The sequence below is a fragment of the Apostichopus japonicus genome, chromosome 18, assembly GCF_037975245.1.
Source record: "Apostichopus japonicus isolate 1M-3 chromosome 18, ASM3797524v1, whole genome shotgun sequence".
NCBI lineage: Eukaryota > Metazoa > Echinodermata > Holothuroidea > Aspidochirotida > Stichopodidae > Apostichopus > Apostichopus japonicus.
In genome coordinates, this window is record NC_092578.1 from 17,148,217 (window position 1) to 17,163,765 (window position 15,549).

A 15,549-nucleotide genomic window follows, 5' to 3' on the forward strand; every position below is an offset into this window, starting at 1 on the left:
GTGTAAATCGTCCTGACAGAAAATGGAGACATTTAATTTTTTGGTCCAAATTTGACAATTTTGTAAGGGTATAGCCTTATCATTTTTTCAAATTTTGGCCCAAATCGAGACTTTTTCAATTTTAAGTATCCTGAGAGAAAATGGAGACATTTCATATTTTGGTCCAAATTTGACAATTTTGTAAAGGTATAGCCTTATCATTTTTTCAAATTTTGGCCTAAATCGAGACTTTTTCAATTCTAAGTATCCTGAGAGAAAATGGAGACATTTCATATTTTGGTCCAAATTTGACAATTTTGTAAGGGTATAGCCTTATCATTTTTTCAAATTTTGGCCTAAATCGAGACTTTTTCAATTCTTCTGAAATTCATGTATATGGAGTAGAGCGCTCTTCTCTTCATGTATAGCAGGCATAATTGTTCCCAATTGCAAAAACAGAGACAAGTATAACAACATTTTTGTTTATTAATTTATCACATTCATACTCCAAACAAAGGCTTAAAATTGCAAGAAATTCCACATTAAACTCGAGGAAAAGCCAACACTGAGCTTCGAGAATCCGTGTAAGTATCCTGAGAGAAAATGGAGACATTTCATATTTTGGTCCAAATTTGACAATTTTGTAAGGGTATAGCCTTATCATTTTTTCAAATTTTGGCCCAAATCGAGACTTTTTCAATTCTTCTGAAATTCATGTAAATGGAGTAGAGCGCTCTTCTCTTCATATATAGCAGGCATAATTGTTCCCAATTGAAAAAACAGACAATTTAAAACAAAATATTTGTTTATTTATATATTATATTCATACTCCAAACAAAGGCTTAAAATTGCAAGAAATTCCACATTAAACTCAAGAAAAAGCCAACATTGAGCTTTGAGAATCCGTGTAAATCATCCTGAGAGAAAATGGAGACATTTCATTTGTTGGTCCAAATTTGACAATTTTGTAAGGGTAATTCCGGTAAATGGAGTAGAGCGCTCTTCTCTTTATATATAAATTTAAATTTGTTCAAATGTCGACAATATATCATTCCTCATCGCTCCCAAAGAAAGTATTTAACATTTTAGTGAGTTTGTCATATCATTCTAGGTCTCCGGTGTCCGGAAGTCCACATAACAGGGAGGGTAGAACGCTGTCTTATGAACTCGTGTCTGTGTGTGTGTTTCGGTTACATCTGATTTTTGTGTGATAAACTCCTATTAAACGGCTGGCTCGCCTTCAAACTTGCTCCATAAACTGAACGTGTGTCTCACAGATTATTCAGAACAAAAGGTCAACCGTAAGAGGTCAAGCTAGGGAAAGAGCGACCTTTTGCTTTAATTCCACAGCGAAGTATTGAACTGACGTCTAACCTTCACATTTGTAATGAAATTGTCAAATACTATCAAAATATGTGGTCACCATAATAGTTTAGGTCAAGTTTACGGGGTTAGAGGTCAAATGTACGTATTTAGTGCACATTATATTTGTGTTAAAGATTCCACCTAAACGTTTTGGTCGATTTTCTTAAAGAAGTTGCCCCATGATCGAGACGTGTGTCTCGCAGAATCACAGAAAGAAAGGTCAAATGTCAGAGGACATGAATTTGTTGTAACTCCAAGGAACAATACTGAATTGACTGTTAACCTTCACAGGTAGCTATGTCAAGTTACATCAGAGTATGTAGTTGCTATGGTAAAAAAAACGTGAAAGGTTAGCGTTCATAGGTCAGTTAATGCAATTTGCTATAACTCCATGGAGACACATTTAAATTGCCTTGCAATCTTCACAGGTTAAATGAATAAGTACGTCAAGTAACATTATATAATATGGTAACCGTCAAAACTCAAAAGTCGAGTATCAATCGCCAAGGCTCCATAGATTAAGCCAACTAGAGTAATTTCGTGCGTGATTTCGTTTGATTTCGCTGATTTCTTGGACGTAGTTACAAGATGGTTTCTTCAAATTTGGTAGGAAGGTGACCCGTGCCAGGGGTTCATGCCTTGTAGACCATCAGAATGAAAGGTCACAGGGTCAAAGGTCAATTGGAACAAAAAGTTTCTTTTTGGTTATAAATACAACGACAATTGTTAAATACACTTGCAACCTTCCACAAGAAAATATATGTAGTTACAAATGATGACTGAGGTCAAAGGTCAGGTGCATGGTAGTAGTACAAATGGTCTATCGTTCAGTGCGGTCTTCATTTATATGAAATTTTCAAATGAATTGTAATGTATAGCCATATGCAATTATTCATTCAAGTGATGTTGTAAATAGATATGCAACTCCGTGCGTTGCCCTCTTGTTACACGTGTTTTTAACATAATCCAGTTTCTTTAAGATAAGATCAAGAAACAACAAAAACCATTAAACAGCAGCAGTAAATAACAAGATTATTATGCAGGATTTCACAAGATGCTTTTGGAATAATTATTAAAAGAAGACAAAAAACGTAAGGTATAGTTGATCTTGGTTAGATGTGCATTATATCGACGATTCTCTCTACTTTTTTTTTTCTAATTCAAGACACTTCATCAAGCAAAACGTGGTAGTTTACCCCAAAGTCGCCTCCAAATTACGGTGGAAGCAAATTCCCTTGAGATGTTAGAAACATCTAATGTTTACAAATTGTTGATAAGATAGATGTTGTAACCGACATAAGAAGGACTCTATACTTGTGTTAATTTGTCCCAGGCTTTCTGTCTTTAGTTTCTTTGGAAATACAAGTAGATTGTTCTTATAAGAAGCGAGGCATCATTAGATTGCTTCTTCTCTCAATTTTTTTTTTGGTGTGTCTCCAAATGATTAATTTCTAATCTATTCAGCTTTGGTTTCTTGGTGTTGTTAAATCATTGACTTATGTATAATAACTTTGGAGAGAATTTAAATTTGAAAAGAAGTATCACAGTCTTTATTCAGTATAAATGAACTATAGGAAGTAAGACTCACTCTACTATAGGCTATTTGGATTACGATATTTGAAAATGTGCATTCGAGTACTCCTCTGACGTAACAATGACGTCACGGTCCTTATTGTAGCACAGTTTGTAATGTTAATCGGCCATCTGCTTTCATGAATTTCAATTTTAAACAACAACTGACACATATTTTGTTCTATTTTAGACGACAAACGGTTTATTAATATTTTTTAATATTGAACTTTAAATTGATTCTGATCAGCTGATGTAATACAATATTTACTAGGCTAGGCAGTTCAGTCCCCCTCCACCCTCATCGTTTATGGGTAGTTTTTCAAACCGAGGTACTGTCACTTATATCCGACATGTTAAGCCTATAGTCGTACATGTTATTGATTAGCAGTTTGCACTGATAGTACTTGAGCGTAATGGTTTACAACTTATACCGAGGCTAATATTTGTGCCTATTATAAAATTAATTAAAACAAGATATTTTCATCACAACTTTTCGTGATGCTGATTGCCAGATTAATTATGAAATTTTCACAAACTTTCACAAATTCATTTATCGTACTGCTGAAACGTGCGGTCGTGGTTAGTTTGTACAACCATGGAGCTATAAACGAGATAGCTCCATGGTACAACTACTTGTTCAGGAGCTCGGCAACAAATTATTATAATACTGATTTATATAGCGCATTATACCGACGGTCTCAATGCGCTTTACAAGAAACAAAATTAGTACAAAAATACTGCATTGTAGAACAAACACTTAAAGATACACGAAAGGACCGAACATATAACACGGTCCGATGAAGGTAGCACGTGAATAAGTGTTTTGATAAAAATAACCAACTTATGACGGTGCACCAAAATAACCTTTTTAGTTATTCAAACTCTGTAAAACAGAAAGGAGGGGGGGGGGAGAGAGAGGGGGCAGAAAGAGGTATAGGCGCAATGGAGTGTACTTACTATGACAGTAAAAACGTACTTGAAATGCCAAAACGTGAAGATAAGAAGAAATAGACGAGAAAAAGCTACTATACGCAAGAAAACTGAAGTTTTATTAACGTCAACAGGGAAGTGTTGTTCTCTGAAAATACAATAGATATATATATATATATATTTATATAAATGAAAATCGTAATGAGTTGGAAAATCAAGAACAGTTAAAAACTCTCAGCCTCCACCGGGATTCGAACCACGGGCCTTCCGCTCTGTACGCGGACACCCTAACCACTAGGCTATGGACGCTGATTGCATGTCCAGAGGTTCGAAACCGGTAAGGAATGTCGTAATTCTACTGTAGGCGTTTGTCACCTGTATCGAACAATACTAGTTCTGTTTTTGGTGACATATTTTGCCTTACTCTAGAGATCAAACATGATGCTAACCTACTCGAAATCATTTGTGATTCCTAAAGCCGGAACTATATATATATATATATATATATATATATATATATATATATATATATATATATATATATATATATATATATATATATATATATATATATATATATATTATAGCACAGCAAAGAGGTAAGCTGAGTATTCAACCTCTGTTTCATACAAATTTCGACCCTTGACCCTTGTACACCCCATCTGCACCATCACCCCACCCCCATCACTAACCTCACCCAATACCCCGCGGCTATTGTCCTGCCTTTAAACAAATCCATAAAGGGTACGCTACACTATGATAGGTTTGGTTTTGAATTGGGTAGTTAATTCGTCAACCAGGAAAAATATCGGACCCACCTCTTGGGGTCATTTGACATTAGAGAGGGGGGGGGGGGGACATGGTTCCATGAATCGCCGGAACCGCCTTTCGCTACCCATTTGCATATACCATGAAACTTCATAGACTCATACCTCTTTCTCTATTCATTACAGTTCTCTCTATGGTTACATAGTTCTCTCTATAGTTATATAGTTCTCTCTATAGTTATATAGTTCTCTCTATGGTTATATAGTTCTCTCTATATTTCTCTCAATAGTTCCCTCTATGGTTATATAGTTCTCTCTATGGTTATATAGTTCTCTCTATGTTATATTGTTCTCTCTATAGTTATATAGTTCTCTACACACTTATATAGTTCTCCCTATAGTTATACAGTTCTCTCTATAGTAATATAGTTTTATCTATGATCATATACTTCTCTCTATAGTTCCCTCTATAGTTATATAGTTCTCTCTATAGTTATATAGTTCTCTCTATAGTTATATAGTTCTCTCTATAGTTATATAGTTCTCTATATAGTTATATAGTTCTCTATATAGTTATATAGTTCTCTATATAGTTATATGGTTTTCTCTTATGTCGTTTAATTCTCTATATAGTTACATAGTTCTCTATATAGTTACATACTTCTCTTTATAATTATATAGTTCTCTCTATAATTATATAGTTCTCTATAATTATATAGTTCTCTCTATAATTATATAGTTCTCTTTATCCGTAGGCAGTTTACATGCAGTCATATATTATATCTAATCATACAGCTTTGCCAACGTAAATCTGTTTAACTATTTAATAATAGAAGTTTACTAATTACACAGAAATCAGTTTCATCTAGAGTATCAGGTGACCAAACAAACCGGATCGAAAATAATGATCTCGTTTTTTTTTTTCAAAAAAGAAAAATCGACCAATTATGATTCTGTCACCTAAAATGTGAAACGGCACGTACACACACAAATATAAACTTAACTGTGAAAATAATATCATATCTAACCCAGTAGAACAATTACTCGCCCAGTCATAAGCAGTTTAAAATGATTGGAAGTTGACTCAATGCGGAGAAAAATATATATAAATGATATAGAAGAAGCGAGACAAACCAGTAGTTCGATCTGGCTGCATATATTATACACCGACTGTCTTGCCCTTTTGCCATTTCCGATAAACTCAAAATGACCTTAAAGTTAGCTTTGCTCTCTTATGCATGCAAGTTCATGGAGACGACTGTGCCGAGTAATTCGTGTCTGTTACGCGCCGTTTCTACTGACAATCAGACACGATTTTCTTCGTTAGATTTATTACAAGTTCAAGATGATCTTTGTCTGGGCTAATCCACCAAGTAAACCTTGAGTCAAAATTCTTGATTGCCTCAGTTTTTCTTCACCGGTACAAGCAATATGTAATGTAATTTCTCTCCAGTAACGCCGTCGCCTCCTTATCAATCTTTCTTCATTCATTGTATATATGTACCTGCACATATATATAATGTTACCCGAATGTCTGTCTTTCCCAGTACACTGCTGTATTTGTGTCAACAGGAAATAACGTGGTGAATCGTGTTCAGCAAAGTTTCGCTTCCTGTGGTGAAATAAGAGATAGGAACAAAATGAAACGTTCAACTTGTATATAGGTCGAGAAGTCTAACGTACAAAGCAAATAGTTGAAAGACAGTTGCTTCAACATAAATGGAGGAGTTAGGCCTACAAGCTGGTCATAATGGAACGGCGGATGATGGCGGCATCAACTTGGCGTATTTGGCCGCTGAGGTTTGCCTATCAATGACCGCTACGGCTAGCAATCTCATAGTCATCATAGCATTCTGTACCAACGGAAAACTTCGAACAATTCCCAACTGGTACATCGCCTCTCTCTCCGTCAGTGATTTGTTAATGGGGGTATTCGGTATACCGTTCATACTAATAGCCCTAACCGGTAAACCGAAGAATAATTTCGGTTTGTGTATCAGTGCGGTTACCGTTATCGTCTGGGTAGAACTATGCTCATGTTTTACTCTTTTCGCTCTATCTTGCGATAGATATTACGCTGTCTGTAAACCCTTGGAATATACCACTCAAATGACACATAGACGTGTTCTATTACGGATTACGCTTGCATGGGTCACCCCTCTGCTCTACTCTCTACTTGTGCCGATTGTGTGGATTCACGACCGCACCGGTGGTGACGATAATTGTCTCTTCGTCGAAGTCTTCGATTTACGGTGTATGATGGTAGCATATCTGGGATTCTTTTTGCCTTTGTACGGGATCATGTGTTTCATGTACTACAAGATATTCCAGGCAATTCGTAAACAGGTATGTGTAATTAAAGTTAGTAAACACCCAACTTGCTTTTATTCCTTCTTACAAGAGGACGTGGTGTTTGTGTCAAAAAGTACACGATAGAATTACTCCAACGTTTCAGCAAAGAGCATAGGCCTATATCTCTTTCTTTTGATTCCTTAAAATGATAAATTATTAGATTTATTAGATTTTATACAGTTATTTATTCCCCAAAACAGTTTTCAAAATTACTTTCGTGGTGGTGGGGAGGAGGGGGTACGACAGATGATAGGGGGTGGATACGATGATACGAGTTGGTACGGGGAGGAGGGGGGGGGGGTACGACAGATGATAATACTTGGAGGGAAGATTCTAAATAACAGCAATTGATGAGAAGGTAAGCCCAAATTGTCATACCAGTTTGCAAAATTTACAACTGTACCCTTTGAAAGCAGTTTTGGGATACTGTGCTTGAGATATTCATAATTCTCTGGAAAAAAATACAACATTTTATAATTATTGACATTAACTGTGCAAGATACTCTCTCTTGCACTCTGAAGACATCAAGCGATATGTAACTACGTCATATGGTGCTTCCTTTTCTAGTCTCTCTCAACAGGTTATCTAAAACTAAGTGCGAAAAGTGACGTTGACAGATTACGTTGAATGTCGCCTATCCCCTCGTTGTTAACAATTCCGTGCAACGTTTGATATGTAATCAAACTTTGATTATTTTGATATCCTATACGCGATAAGGCCTTTCCACCTAAATTAAACGATGCTGTATTTTTATTGGTCTGTTTCTTTCACTCGCCACGCGACAGACTGATTACGTATGACGTCGATTTGCTTTTAGGAGTTAGTGGGTGGAAAAAGGGAGCGGCGGTTGGGAAGGGGGAGGGGTGGGGAGGGGTGAGCACACCCATGCAGGTAGATCTACTTTCCAGGTGAGAACGAATTCTAGACACGGGAGTATATGATACTAAATCAAGCAAGTAGACAGGTGATATAACTCACACTGATAAGTATAGAGTGTCTAGCCGGCGGAGTGTATAGCTGGCGGAGTGTATAACCTAGTGGTTAACGCCGGCGTCTCCCAGTCATGAGATCCCCGGTTCGATTCCCCGCCGACAGCAATGTGTGTCGTCTCGCAAGGGTGTTGTTCAATATCAACTTCCCGACATGGACGTTAAATGAATGTGTGCCGAGAGATTGGCTTCGGTCAGCTTGCGAGTCTATAAGCCTCCATGGCTTCTTTCGTGAGTTCCTGCTTGCGGGAAGATCACATATACATACATAGAGCTACACAGTATAGAGCTATACAGTATAAAGCTATACAGTATATGAAACGTGATGGGGGTCACGCGGAATGTGGAGTTAGACACCCCCCCCCCACCCACCCACTCCTACTCCTCAACCCGATATCCATAAGTACATCATCGACACAACAGTAAAGAAAAGAAAGGAAAAGCAGGGCGGCAAAATCATGAAAATAACCAAGTTTAATATTAATTGTCACAGTTTTAAACGAACGTTATAATATGAAACGTTTAACAACTTTTTTCTTACAGGGATCTCTTGTACACAATACCTCACTGTTCACAACCTATAGAGTCCTTACATCTTTTTTTTACAGCTAATGAATTGAATTTTAAACCTTTTTAAATGAAATCATGTCCAGCAAATTTAAACATCGTAGAATATATTGTAGGCTTGTATTGCGAAACATACACAACAGAGGCATATTGTTCTATTGATTTAGCATATACTGTTTACACAGCTCAATAGCGTAAATAGACGGTAACTAGGTTATTTCAATAGTATGGAAAATGTTAAAACGCCGTTGCATGCAGTGTTCAAATATCACCAAATACAGTGAAGTAATGTTTGATAAAACACACTTACTGAATGTAATACATTGTTGACAAGGTTTGTAATCGCTATAATATTAAACTTATTAATTAATTAATCATTTACATTGGTTCATTATTTAAATAAATAACCATTAGTCATTTTTGACACTAAAGGCACTAAAAAGTCATCAAAATTCGTCACTATGAACTTGTCAAATACATATAACGGCGATTTAACATACTTTCCCATACTATTGAAGTAACCTGGTTACCGTCTTTTTACGCTATTAAGCTGTGTAAACAGTATAATGGTATGCTATATCAATATATTAATATAGCTTTGTCGTATATGTTTCGCAATACAAGCCCTCCTTCTGTTCTGATATATATATATATATATATATATACAGAGCAGGAGGAGGGCTGGTATTGCGAAACATATATAAATATGCCGTTTCATGCTAAAGTTACGCAAGAGTCTGTAATTAGTTCAGGTTAACCGTCCAGTAACCGGATCAAGATTGTCTTTTGAGAAAAATAGGATGTTTGCAATATGCGTGTAGGTGTTTGAATCAATGTGCATGTTCTTGAACTTGTTGATGATGTTGTTTTTTGTTGTCCACTATAGTTCAGTCTCTTAGGGCAAAAATTGCCTCTAAGTGACGCCATCCCTACAGTCAAATCGTTCTTTTAATCAATCATTCTATGCAAAGAGAATCGAGGGAATGAAAGCCTTTCACCAAGAACCTCGTAAATTGAAAACCACTCAGTTCAGGAAATTGAGTTGAATCTAGCAACCACTAATATCCAAAGGGTCAGTGTGAATTCTTTATCAGATTTCACAGCATCAGTCCCTTCTTGGAATCTAATCTCATTGGAATGGGAGTCTCTTCAAACCGCAGACTGCTGCAAATGTACATTATGTATCATAAAAAAACATCCTATAGCTGTAAGGAAATACGCATTTATGAAATGGGGAACGTGCAGAAATCTACGCTATATATATATATTTATTTATATATATATATTTATATATAGATATATATATAAATATATATATATATAAATATATATATATATATATATATAAATATATATATATATATATATATATATATATATATATATATATGCATAACTGACACTCTTATCAGTCTTCATGAACAAACCTATGGAAACTAAGAGAAACCACATAAGTAGTACATTCACAGTTTTGCTTTTCTTTTTTCTTTCTTTCTTAAAAGAAACCAAACCAAACCCTAGACATTGGAACACTTGTAAAGTATGTATCGTTCTCCAAATTACTCTGAAAATATTGCAAACTGTGCATTCCCCAGGATAAAACACAATTGACAGGTTTCACTTTACAAAGTAAATAAATGGTGCATTTAGAGAAAGGCTGGATCTCGAGTGAGATACAATAATTAAATAAGGTAAGTGATTGGAAGTAGTACAGCCAATCTTTGGTTTTTGAAGAGCTTTCGAGCAAAACTAGCTCTTCTTCAGTGCATGATCACCGAAAGTGTGTATATTTATATATATATATATCTATATATATATATATATATATATATATATATATATATATATATATATATATATATATATGTATGTCCAGAGGTTCGAAACCGGTAAAGAAGGTCGTAATTCCACTGTAGGCGTTTGTCACCGTATCGAACAATACTATATAGTTCTGTTTTTGGTGACATATTTTGCCTTAATCTAGAAATCAAACATGATGCTAACCATATCTAGAAAGAACATTGATAAAGGCAAAGTGAAATCGCATCAAAATTGAAACTAACTTGAAAAGGTCTACCTAAAATGTCAATGGGGTACTTAACGTATAAGAGCATCAGTAATTCCATGTCACTATTACTAGTAATGGACAAGCAATGTTATAAATACCTTTTACCAGATGCTATCGGTCGCATTATTCTATAGCTTCTCTTTGAATTGGTTGTATCAATTCCTGCATTCTTTTTTCAAGAGAACAACAGTTGAAGATAATACATTTCTTTTACCCAAAGTCATCCTAAAGCAGAGAAATGTGACGTCATAGTTACACACTGAAAAATCGTAAAGATTTTTTATTTTTTTTAATGAAAATTGGAAAAATTTGGATGCCCATTTTTTTTTCGTTGAGAAAACACATTTTGTCAATATGTATCTCTGATATCACAACTGTCTGCTTCAAGCTGATCTTTGGTTTCACAATACATTATATTCAACTACTGTTCTTTTTTCAACACATTCAAGATGTGTTTCTCTCTGCCCCTCGTTATTTCTCCTAGCCGGGATCCTCGTTGTCGTACTCCCATTCCACCCCCCCCCCCCATACCGGGATTATCCTGCAGTAAAGTGTTGAAGAAGAAGAAGACATAAATATGCTATCATGATTGGCTTCATATTATCTTCAAAATTTTATCTTTTATCGAGGCTAACAACTTAATAACTTCACTGTTTTCTTTTCCTGTCTTTTCTCTTTTGCAGTTAAAACGTCTTTCTCAGATACAGGAAGTGGGGATTCGTTTGCGCCATTCATCCCATGGTTCTGCGACCAAGTTGACTAGAATATCCCCGAACGCAACGACACAGTCTACGCCTGTTGGACGATTCATGCGTGACAGCCCTAGGCTACACTGTAGACATATATGTAAACCACATATTAATAATGTAGATGGAGAAACACCTCCTCCTCCTCCTGGAACAACGGAAAGTGACGTAAAAAGCGTATTAATGATACCTAACAAAGGAAGCGAAAATGATAGCCAACAACAGTCTGAATATGATCTGAAACAAGGAAGCCAAAATTCTACAAAATTGTGCTTCAAAAGAAATATGGTTCAGTTACAAAGATCTAACAGCTTTCCTATACTTCGCGATACGACAGTACCGAAGCACCGGTTATCAACATGTTTTTGTAAAGGTAAAGAAACAATGTATTCGAAAGTGAAAGAAGCACTGGAGAATAACAATCAACTATCAAAACCAATTCAGCTTCATGAATATTCAAAAGATGGGTCGGCATATTCAAATAATATGCCTGAATATTCAAAAGATGAGCCTGAATATTCAAAACAAGGACATAAACGTTCAAAAGATGAAGAAGGTTGTCCTTACCATCGTAAACCAACGGATCAAGAACTGAAAGACAACGAAACGGTGAAAAGTGTTGATTCGATGAATGAAATTGGAGAAAAATCGACCAATTCGACCCCAAAATCGGTAAATCAAGTACAAAGTAATCGATACAGACAGGAAAGAAAAACCGCGACTCTTTTTGTTTTCATATTATTGTTTTTCTTTGTTTCTTGGTCACCAGTTTACATCGTGGATATATTTTTAGCTTACGATGTTAAAGTCAATCAAGCTTTAGTGAATTTCGCCGTGTTGTTGTCCCATTTCAATAGTGCTTTCAACCCGATACTTTATGCTTATAAAAAGGAGTTTAGAAAAACCTTGTTTGGATGGGTACGATCTTTCCATAGTTTTCTGCAGTCTAATTGTAAAAACAGACGAAATCAGAGTAATCAAGTTTACCCGTATACTGTCAATTCGTGAGGAATAGAATTAATTATCAAATTGTTTATAGTATGACGTAATCTACCGCGTGTACTTGTAGTGGTGGTGGTATATTGTGCCAAAGTGTATAATACTGACCAATATAGCGACAAATTATATGTATATAAGTAACACTTTTTTTTGTATTGTATATTCTTGTGAGATAAACTCTTTGTGATCTTCGTTACCTTACCTGATAGTGATATATTATACTTGACGTTTTAATAATAAATAAACAGTGTAAATCGAAGGTGACTTTAGGTTAGTTCAACTATAAGTATTAATTTGTGGAAGAAACTTTACTTGATAGCTCTGTTCAAAGATTGCAATGTTAAACAGTTTTATATATGTTTGTCGTGAACGCAATGTCGTCAAGGTATACTGATACTCATGTAGTCAAAACGCACAAAACAGTTTTTAATCACCTTCTACCCATCAACTAGTCACAACTGATAATCTCCAGTTTCCCTCCTTTTTATACTTCAATGTTCAGGATACAAAACCCCAATCATGTTCTTGCTGATAATGCCATTTCGTGTATCTTAGCAACGGGATAAAGCTTTCACGACGATTCACTTGACAAATCAGATTGCAGGGTTTTAAATATTTCGCTGTATTTATTAACTTCTTGAAATTGTTACCTCCTTTTTTTGTTCTTTTCGTTTTATCAAAAGGTTTAATCTTAATTCTATCATCCTTCGAGCAGATTCGATTCACATTAAAGTAAAAGATTTTGATTTTCATGTAGGTAACTTTTCATTTCGTAAACGACCAAAAAAAAAAGCTGTACCACCAATATATAATGTCTGTTGTATCTTAGAAAAATTGTATCTAAGAAAAATTGTAAAGAATAGTTTATGAAAGAGAACAAGATAATTTTCATAAGCATTTCTAGGCATGCGCAGTCAATGTTTAATGACGTAAGTTACCTTACATGCTGTTTTAATGACTTACTTGAACAGTAGTTTACGTGATGAGAGAAATGCCTTGTACAAACGCACAACTTAAATGATATTATTTCAACTTTTCTATCAAACGTGACATTTGATTAAGAAAGCACACGAATTCGTGCTCACATTTCAGAACTTAATAAAAACAAAGTACTTAATAATAATGACTAAAAATATGACCAGATAAATGATTTTACGATTTGATATTTATGAAGTGATTTATGTTTCTGCCACTGCAAACTGGAACGAAGAAAGATTATTATTATTAACATATGCAACTTTAAGGGAAAACTTTGCCATTTTCTTCTCAAATGTTATTGGATAAAAAACATAGCAGCAGACGTAGGAATCTGCACTTTTGCCAAGTTCACCAAAAAGGTTTGTTAAAAAAAAAAATAATTAAGAATATAAAAATATAATAAGAACACTTTACGATCATTGCCATTAATGTTACATATTAATTGCATTAGTTTCAATCGAGATGGTTTTATGCTTTTTAAAAAGGAAACCAAAACAGACAGAAGAGGGAAGTAGGAAGAGGAGGAGGAGGGATTGGGGTTGGGGATTGGGAGGGGGTAGGGCGATGCAGGACACGGTTTAACACAAAAGCCTTTATAGTAATCCATGAGTTTAATTTCAATCGTTTCATTTGTTCACCATATAAAGGACTAAACTCATTCATACAGTGATCGCCATCTAAAGGATCCCAATGATCCTAAAAGGATATATAGCCTACCTAAATCAGTGTATGTTAATATTTCTACGGTTATTCTAATTGTTAATGTTAAACTTCATTCACACTCAACATGGTTTTTCGCCCATTATAACTTCATATTTCTCGCCTACGTTATGAGAGTTTATTACACCGAACGGAGTATTGAGCTAATTCAGTTAAAAGCAAAATATAAGGGGGGGGGGGTGTATTTGTATGTGTGTGTATGTGCGTGTGTTTGTGAGAAGGGGATGGGAAGGGTGTTTCGATGTAAGGTGAGGCTGTGTGTGTGTGGGTGTGAGTGTGGGTGGTTCAGTGAAACAAAGGGCTAATTGTGTGTGCGTGTGTGTGCAGTGCAGTGCAGAAGGGAAGGTGGATTCATTGTAAAGAGAGGTTGTTAACATTTGTGTATGTGTATGGAAGGGGTGGGGTGGGGGGTCCGGAATGCGTTTTAGCATGACTGAGCCAATGCTTTACAGTATTTTCACGGGGTACAAGGTAGATTTCCAATAGTTAAGTATTTGATATTACTTTCATGCATGGTACATGTGCCTCGCATATGAACATTCGTAGTTACGCGAATTGCTCAAATAAAACACGTTTTTGTTTTCTGTAATTACATGTGCAATCTTCCATTCATTCATTTCTGTTTAAACAACCCACACGACATATGGTATCAGTGCAATGTAGACATATATACTGTATCAAGTGAATTGAACGAAAAACGACGAAAACATGGAAGCCAACCTACCGTCACGTTTCTCGACAGGGTTAAAACAAAATTTTTTAAATTTTCTGCCTCTAACGTGAACCGTTATACTTTACGGTTTTCTAACTGATATCCTAAGATATTAAGGGGCAAAACAAGTTATGAAAAGAGTGTAGTCACAATCACCAATACATATATTGTATGCAATATCAATATTGAAAAGAGGTAAACACAGCTGGTTGTTTTCCGTGAAGGAATTTAAAACTACTTGTTTACTCTTTGATATCTCATTCCGTTTGACAGTTTCCATGTGGGACCCTGGCATGTGTATTCACTACTGTATTAGTGTCACAACTCTCTGGTATGACACAAGTATGCGCGCTGTGTCCATGACACAGCGGGCATGCGCGCTAACTGGGTCCGTGTCTAAGCTCCCTGGGTGACATTTTGTATAGACCGACTCTTCCTTGTCACAGCCGCTCTGATGCGACATGTTATGCGTACAATATGTTTGTCCGTGTCACAGTTTATGAGCGTGACACGGACACCCAGGATGAATGAGTCCGTGCCACACGACACGTATCGTCTGTTCCGTATTCGACCACGACCACGTAGTAGTGTAAAGGGAACTTCATTATGGAACGCGAAAGGGCAACCATATTTCGTTGTCTAAACTAAGTTTGTTGTTGTCTAAACTAAAGTTGTTGCTGCTGTTTTACCATGCTGTTGCTCAAACTCACATTGATGTCTAAAATTCCGTTGTCTAAACTTACGTCGTTGTCTAAACTTACGTTAATCTTAGCGACGAAATAATCCCTTTTCGCGTTCCATACT

The 15,549-nt window shown here is 35.8% G+C and overlaps 1 protein-coding gene across 1 annotated transcript; it reads left to right on the top strand.

Moving 5' to 3' along the window:
• The first annotated feature begins 6,224 nt into the window (after window positions 1-6,224).
• Window positions 6,225-14,627, top strand: LOC139958742 (uncharacterized). Its single transcript, XM_071956047.1, has 2 exons — window positions 6,225-6,959; window positions 11,274-14,627. Exons 1-2 carry the CDS (start codon window positions 6,333-6,335, stop codon window positions 12,342-12,344), a joined length of 1,698 nt encoding a protein of 565 aa, XP_071812148.1. The 5' UTR covers window positions 6,225-6,332; the 3' UTR covers window positions 12,345-14,627.
• The last annotated feature ends 922 nt before the right edge of the window (window positions 14,628-15,549 follow it).

Coding starts and splice junctions, on each gene's coding strand:
- LOC139958742 (XM_071956047.1), top strand. CDS start 6,333: ATGGAGGAGTTAGGCCTACAAGCTGGTCATAATGGAACGGCGGATGAT. Junction 6,960..11,273: donor TCCAGGCAATTCGTAAACAG/GTATGTGTAATT, acceptor TCTCTTTTGCAG/TTAAAACGTCTTTCTCAGAT.